The sequence below is a fragment of the Pteropus medius genome, unplaced genomic scaffold, assembly GCF_902729225.1.
Source record: "Pteropus medius unplaced genomic scaffold, Ma_sr-lr_union100, whole genome shotgun sequence".
Taxonomy (NCBI): domain Eukaryota; kingdom Metazoa; phylum Chordata; class Mammalia; order Chiroptera; family Pteropodidae; genus Pteropus; species Pteropus medius.
This window is the reverse complement of record NW_024340849.1, coordinates 2,947,745-2,955,308: the sequence shown is the minus strand read 5'-3', so window position 1 is coordinate 2,955,308 and position 7,564 is coordinate 2,947,745. Positions and strand designations below refer to the sequence as shown.

Genomic DNA, 7,564 nt, shown 5'->3' with positions numbered 1-7,564 from the left:
ACAGCAAGCCTTTTTCCTTTCACTTGTTTCCAGAAGAATTCCGATAGCATGCAACTGATTTTTTTTTTTTTTTGAAAAAGAGGTCAATTTCTACTTTATCAGAACTAATTTTCTCGTCCCTAGGAATGGCATCTTCAAACCTTTATAGTGCATTTCGATTTACCCCAAATGTGGTTGCTGCCTGCATCTTTCTACACTGTGGTTTCACCCAGGCATAACATTCTGTTTAGCCCCACAAATTTAAATCACTCTGCTAGGAAAAGTCAGATCAGGATCATGAATGGAATGAAAAGCACTTTCTTTAGTTATGAAACGAATCAGATAATGAATCCATGACAAAGTGATTCTGGGTTGTACCCACTGAGGTTTTCATCTGCTTCGTACAAATGCAGGACGTAGGGCTGAAGGCTCTGTGAGCACTGGGCATCGCACCTGGTTGTCGGACACTCGCTATGTTCCAGGCATTGGATGAACATGGAGATGTGACAATGTGTAAGACCCCACCTTCCGTCTGTGAGGGCACTGTCTCTGACCACGCAAGGCTAGCTAACAAGTGTGACCCCACAGGAGAGGACCAACAGGTGGCTTGGCTCTGTGTAGAGCCTCCCCGCCCCCCCCAAAAAAAACACCCTACAAATCTACAGGGATGGCAGTGACCCGTAACGAGCTTCCCAGTGCTTGGAGACGATCTTAGGAGGAAGAGCCCTGAGGGTTGGGGCCAGGCGGCCACTCTGAAGGGGAGACTTCAGCAGGAGAGCAAGGTTCTGGTTCTCGCCCGCGTCCTGCAGTGGCCCCTCCGCAGGTCTCCTGGGACTTCACCCGGGCTGCTATAACTGTACTCTGGGGACCGCAGAGTGGACTAGGGGTGCAGCACCAGCCCCCGCAGTCCTGAGTTATGGGAGTTCCCTCATTTAGCCCAATAAAGTAGATCACATACTGGATAAATGATACAAACCCCTGAGTAATTCAAGTCGAAAAGCCAGCTGGGCGCCGAGTGACCGGGGCTGGCTCTCGGGCGCGGTGCGCAGTCTACCCCATCACCGTGATCGAGGTCAGAATGAAACCTGAGCCCACCACCAATAGAATCACTCAGCGCCCCCTGTAGGGTATGTCCCCAAACTGCTCTTCTTGTGGGCAAGGACGGCGCTGCGTGTCGGCCCACGGCTATTTCTTTACCCGTGCTTCGTAGCTGTCGACTTTAATGGAAAGATGCGTTAGCACTCCACGCTAATCTTCCGGCATTGTCAAGTTATAGCCACATTCGGAATGTGGAGCATATGTTTATGAGGTGTCTTCACTGGATCAAAAGCCCCCAGATGGATCGAGGGGGAATTTCGCCCCCTGGAGACAGATTTCATCATTTACGTCAGTCTACTTGCTGGTTGCGCTGCATCTTTGTTAAGTGCTTTCTCAAGCTACTGAGCAGTGCTGACTAAATCTCAAATCTGCTTCTTTTATAGATGTTCTTTGATGATTTCTATCCCCCATTCTTATTAATCCCAAAAGTCTTTCACAAAGAACAGACTAGTCCACCTGCTTATCACTATGGAGGCTCCCATGGTCACGATGTATATGGCACAGACTAGACCCCGAAGATAATATGCTTTTGATCAAAGATGAGTATTTATTATATTATTACGGGGTGTAGGGGGATAGGAGTTGATAAGGAACGATGGTTTTCCGTTTCTCAGGCCTGTATGTGTGTATATGCACATACGTATGTAGAGCTTTTCATAAGGAACACGTTACTTTTTAACTCGGGATAAGATAAACTCAGACTGAGAGCCCTACTTACCGCCTAAAGGGAGCGTCTGAGTGTGACTCAGGTAGGTCGCAGCCAGACTACTTGTCTGCAGCTCCGGGTTTTCACCCCTTCGCTGCCAAGGCGGACATTAAGTCAGGTTGGACGCAGCCCGCGTCCGCCTGGTGACCGGCTCCTTCCCACGACCATTACCTCTAGGAAGTGAACTGCCGCCGGTGGCTCTGCCAGGGGGACCGGAGCCGGTCACCAGGCCTGCTGCAACCCCAGGAGGGCCACCCAGGGCCTGCTCCAGGGCCAGCCCCTCGGCACGCTCGTGACTGCCCGGCCTGGCTTCCCGTATGTGTCGTGCAGGTAGCCTCGTGGATGCGTCTGGTCGCATTCTGGTTCCGGGGATCTATGACCACGTGGCCCCTGTGACAGACGAGGAGAGAAAAGCGTACGAAGCCATCGACCTGGACCTGGAAGAGTACCGGAGCAGCAGCCGGGTCGAGAAGTTTCTGTTTGACACCAAGGTATGGCCGCAGTCGGTGGGTATCTGAGAGGCAGGAGGGCACTCGGTCGCCCGTGCTGCGGCTCTGTGTGTCTCGGGGCCGAAAGCCGAAAGCCGTGGTTAGCTCGGAGGCTGCGCTCACCTTCAGGGCCCCTCCCCCCGCTTCCTGGGGCTGTGCCAGGCAGGTGCTCGTTCCCAGCCCTGCTTCTCCAAATCGACGTGTCAGACTCATCCCGTGCCAAGCCTCAGCCACGGAGCTGGGCTTCCTGTCTGTTTACAGATGAACAGTCTGCAATGATCCCAGCTCTCCGACCCCTAATTGCTCATTCTTCTCGATAGAACCAAGACCCTCAGGGGCCGCTCTGTAAGTGGCTGCATCGCTGCTCCCGTGGAGTAGGTAACCCCGGAGCCGCGCGCTTTCATTCGTGGCGAGTCGAGATGTTTTTCTTCCTCTCCTTTCCTCCTATTCTGTACCTGCTGCGGTGTCTGCGAGCTGTGGCTGGTTCCTCGGGGACCGGCCAGAACGGGAGCATCATGCCGACCAGAGCAGTAGCGTTTATTATTCTGAAGTCTGTCTCCTCCCTCGGGCTAGCTCTGCAGTGTCCACAAGGAAGAAAAGTGGCTCAAACCTCTGTTGCATTCTTTGACACCTTCTGAAAAACAGAATGCATTTAGTGCACAGGTTGTCACTGCAATGACTGGGGACAGAAGTTTACCACTGGACTTAAATTTCTGAACGGGCCCCTTTGTCATCTGTCAACTGCAGACAGAGCTCGGGCGACCAGGGGCCCTGGTCAATGGGAGCGGCTTGGGCAGGTGTCTGCTTCACAGGACCCCACGTCCTGAGGGAAAGTCCACTTGTTAGTCCAGACACATCTAAGTAAGGTGATAATTAACTTGTCATGCACGCTGCTGCAGATGTACGGGGAGTGGCGATACAAACGACCCATTGTAAATGAGTTTTAATTGAACATTCTTGTATATGACAACAGAGTTTTGTTTTAATTCAGGAGGAAATTCTAATGCACCTGTGGAGGTACCCCTCCCTTTCCATTCACGGGGTCGAGGGCGCGTTTGACGAGCCTGGAGCTAAAACAGTCATCCCTGGCCGAGTTATAGGAAAATTTTCCATCCGTCTAGTCCCTCACATGAACATACCTGTGGTGGAAAAACAGGTAAGAAACGTGCATTGTTCTTCTGCCTAGCAGCACCATTCCTGAGTGCCACATGACACAGTTTAGCGAGCAAGTCAGTTGTTGGCATCGAAGTACCATTTTTTCCCCGCAGTATAAAAGGGACTAGAACAAACGTCAAAAAACCAACATAATTTTTGTCCGGTAGAATCTCTTCCCTCAACTATATGTCAGGTAGATCACCATTTGGAGTTGGAGTGATGGGAAATTTAAAGAAAGAAAATGGTAGACGTAAAGGCAAGATCGACTTGGTACACAGATGGAGTTGACTTCCTACTGTTGGACTGAGCTGGAAAATCTCAAACCCCAATCATTAGTTTGTCCAGATGTGTGAAACGAACACTCGGATAGCAGACATTTTAATGAAAATGTCGTCTGGAAGGAGTTATGTGTCTAAATCATCCACCTCTCATCAGTGTGCCTCGGGTTTAGCAGAAGGTCGACTGAGTGAATGAGCTCAAGAAACATCTCATCCCAACCCTCAGCATCCCATCGTCCTCTTTTATTGTCTTCTAAGTGCTGACTACGTTCTAAAATCCCCGCCCCCGTGCGCCCTCTCTGCCCTCCCCTGCCCCTCCCTCACAGGGAGTATTGTCCCTCTCAGACACGCAGGACCTTGTCCGCCGTGCTCACAGCGATAGCCCCAGCCCCTAGAACAGTTCTTGCCACATGACAGGGGTTCAATAAATGCTTGCTGAAGGAACGAACGGAAGAAACTTAGCCACGGAGAAAAGAGAAGCATGCTGACAGCGAGGCTCCCACAGCTCGGGCTGGAATCGCCCCCAATTTTCATAAGTCTCTAAATGCTTAATGTTCCCCAAATAGCCACTAAGGTACGCCTAGTCTGAAAAGAGAGAGTCAAATTGAGAAGTTGTATTATGAGTCGCAGTCACCGAGGATTCATAATATTCATTCTACTCATGTTATCTGTAATGTCATTCAATGTCATAATTGACGAAATTCATAATAAGCAAATGGTAGCGGTCGGGGGAGGATGGGGGGCTGGAGGGTCTAGGGGCAGCAGGGGAGTGAGATCAGGGGCTCGCCCCCTGAGGGAAGCTGTCAGTCCCACAGACCCGCTCCCTCCTGTCAGCCCTCTTGGTGGAACCAAGGTCAAATCACAGCACGGGGTGCGTTGGGCTGGGCTCTCCGTGTATCTTGAGGACAGACGACTATGTATCATCCTCTGAGAGAGTAACTCAAGTTTTCTCTTACAATTTGAAAACGTCGCCTTTTAGGTGAAGCAGCATCTCCAGCAGATATTCTCCAAAAGAAATTCTTCCAACCAGATGGCCGTTTCAAGGACACTAGGACTGCACCCATGGGTCGCAGACGTTAAAGAGCATCAGTATCGTGCGGCGAAAAGAGCCATCAAAACAGGTGGGACTCTAGTGGGTTCGACTTGCCAGTTTCCTTGGATCCAAGGGGTGGTGCCCCGGGCGGGGCGGTGGATGGAGCAGACACATTTAAAACTGCGGTGTGGACTCTTAGACGGGCTGTCGTACCGAGTGTAGACGGGGAAAGGCTCTTTATGCACACTCCCAGGAACGTGGCCTCTCTCTCCCTCAAAACGGCCTGTACCGTGCGCGCCCTGCTTCTTGTGACGAGGGGAATGCTAAAATGCCTACGTGACGAGATGAAGTGAGGTGAATGACGTAGGTGTTGTTTATTTCTGGAATTTTCCACTTAATATTTTCAGACCGTGGTTGCCTGTGGGTAACCGAAAGGACGGAAAGTGAGACTGTAGGTAAGGGTGGGGCGGCTGCATTACAGACGAGGTCGTCGAGGTCGTCGGCCACACCGCTAATAACGGCAGAGCTGGCCCAGACCTGCCGGGGGCAGTAACCCTCAGGGGACTCAGACAGGAGACAGAGGACAAGCCCAGGGCTTGGAGCTTACTTCATCCCAGTTAGGGCAGTATTCTACCAGTAAAGTTTGGGAATGAAGGAAAGAGGGAGGGAAGTTAGACGGGTAAATGTAATGGCAGCGGAAGGGAGCCGTGTGGCTGAAATGTCAAGTTCAATGATAAAGACCTGCAATACTCCTGAGGCCCCTTTGGTCTGTTTGTGTGCTAAACCACTTCAGCTCACAGAGTGCACCATCTTTAGTCACATGACACCCTCTTTGTGGATACTATGTGGCGCCTTCTCTTCTCTGTCTGTATTTTTCATTCCCACTCTATCTATCACTGACAACTTTTTCTCTAGCCTAGACGGTTTCAACTCACCTCCGTCTAGACCCTAGGATATCCGTTAAACTATCTCATGGGGTATATTGAAAGTTGAATAGAAACATGGAGACGTTCGGGGGATAGTTGACTATAGCTATGTATTTACATATTGGTTACAAAATATCAAAAATGAAAACAAAAACAAAAATACAAAAAAACACAAAGTCTCACTTTCCTAATGTATCTTGTGGTACTTTGCCAAAAGTGCATGACCTCTTCCAATTATGAAAAAGCATCAGACAAACCCAAACTGAGAGACATTTCACGAAACAACTGATGGGTACCCTTCAAGAGGGTCAAGGATGTGAAAGGTAAGACTGAGAAGCTGTCACAGACGAGAGGAGACTAAGAAGCAACGACAAAATGCAGTGTGGGAGCCTGGACTGGATCACGGCAGAGAAAAACGGGAAAGAATCATGAAGTTCAAAGAAAGCCTGAGCTGAGTTAACAATATTATTCCATTTTTAACTTCCTATTCTTGATAATTATGCCAGCATTATATAAGATGTTACCGTTAGGGAAGGAGGGGTCAGGGGTACATGGCAACTCTGTACTATTTTTGCAAGTTTTCTGTAAGTCTGAAATTAGTTCAAAATAAAAATTTTACTTAAAAATATTTTTTAAAAGGCAATCACAGCTTTCTTGACTCTGTCGACGATTTTAGAGTATCAGCTGCATGATAGCAAGACGCGTGCTTCCCCAGGCACCGCGTGTCGTGGTGATTGCTGGGGTTGTCCTGGCATTGTCCCATTCAGACGCCTTCTCTTCCGTGTTTCAGTGTTTGGAACAGAGCCAGATATGATCCGGGATGGATCGACCATACCGATTGCCAAGATATTCCAGGACGTTATCCAGAAGAGTGTGCTGATGCTCCCGCTGGGCGCCGTGGATGACGGCGAGCACTCTCAGAACGAGAAGATCAACAGGTAGGGGTTTCCCTGGGGGCTGAGCCCCCACTGCCCAAACCCCAGCGACTCCGCACCTACATGCCACATACTGTAGACTGCATTCGTGTCATCGAACCTTCCTGTTTAAATAGTAGGTGAGTTTTCCTCCATCATTTATGTAGAAATAACTGTTTCTTTTCACTTCTTTTGTTAGGTGGAATTACATAGAGGGATCCAAATTATTCGCTGCCTTTTTCCTAGAGATGGCTAAGCTGCACCAATAATGGTCAGACCCTTCCAGCTTAGTCTGACCCGCTGACAGACCCCCTCCCATGCCCCTGCACAGGGATTGAATCTAAATGGCCAGAGAAGTTTGGTCCAGGATACAATGTTTTCCCTCCCATTTAAAATATGTTTGGACATTTGGACTGGTTATAAGATACTTTAAAGGTACAGCCAATTGAAACGGCTTCTAAAGTCACTGCCACCTTCAACGCCTTGATGGCCCCACGCTCTGCTGCAGTAGCCCCCGACCGCACTTATTCTGTCCTTTGGGCACAAGGACAATTCCTCAATTAGCCTCTCCCCTGGCAATCTGGTTGGCATAGTCGCTCTAGCTTGCTTTCTGGGTCCAGAGGCGCTCGGGACACGTAATCAGTCACTCCCTCCCACGACTGCCCGTGCTCACATCACCCCTGCTTTCCCCACGTCTTCCTCGAATCTTACCAACAAAAATGCTGGGCCCTCCACAGATCTCCATGCTCGCCCCGTGGGCTCACCTTTAGCGGGGCATGACGCCACGTTAACCTCTTGCTTCCCCTTCATTTATTTTTCCTGCTTCTGAAAAATCCCAAAACGGAAATGGTCCATATTCACAGCCCCGTGCCACCAGGGAATTGCTTGTACTAAGACGAGGACTTTCTTATTCCAAGCCTCTTTAGCTCTGCAGTGATAAACGCCCACCGACCTCCCCGCTCCCGCTTCCTGTCCTTCCTTCCTCCC

General features: G+C 49.9%; 1 protein-coding gene across 1 annotated transcript in view; it reads left to right on the top strand.

Moving 5' to 3' along the window:
- The window catches only part of CNDP1 (carnosine dipeptidase 1), an 18,760-nt gene extending 11,202 nt beyond the window's left edge, over positions 1-7,558 (top strand). Inside the window, exons 6-10 of the mRNA XM_039838935.1 lie at positions 2,082-2,274; positions 3,263-3,427; positions 4,684-4,825; positions 6,454-6,601; positions 6,777-7,558. Of these exons, the coding sequence (XP_039694869.1) occupies positions 2,082-2,274; positions 3,263-3,427; positions 4,684-4,825; positions 6,454-6,601; positions 6,777-6,846 (718 nt within the window). The 3' untranslated portion in view covers positions 6,847-7,558. The remainder of the gene's footprint in view (positions 1-2,081; positions 2,275-3,262; positions 3,428-4,683; positions 4,826-6,453; positions 6,602-6,776) is intronic.
- The last annotated feature ends 6 nt before the right edge of the window (positions 7,559-7,564 follow it).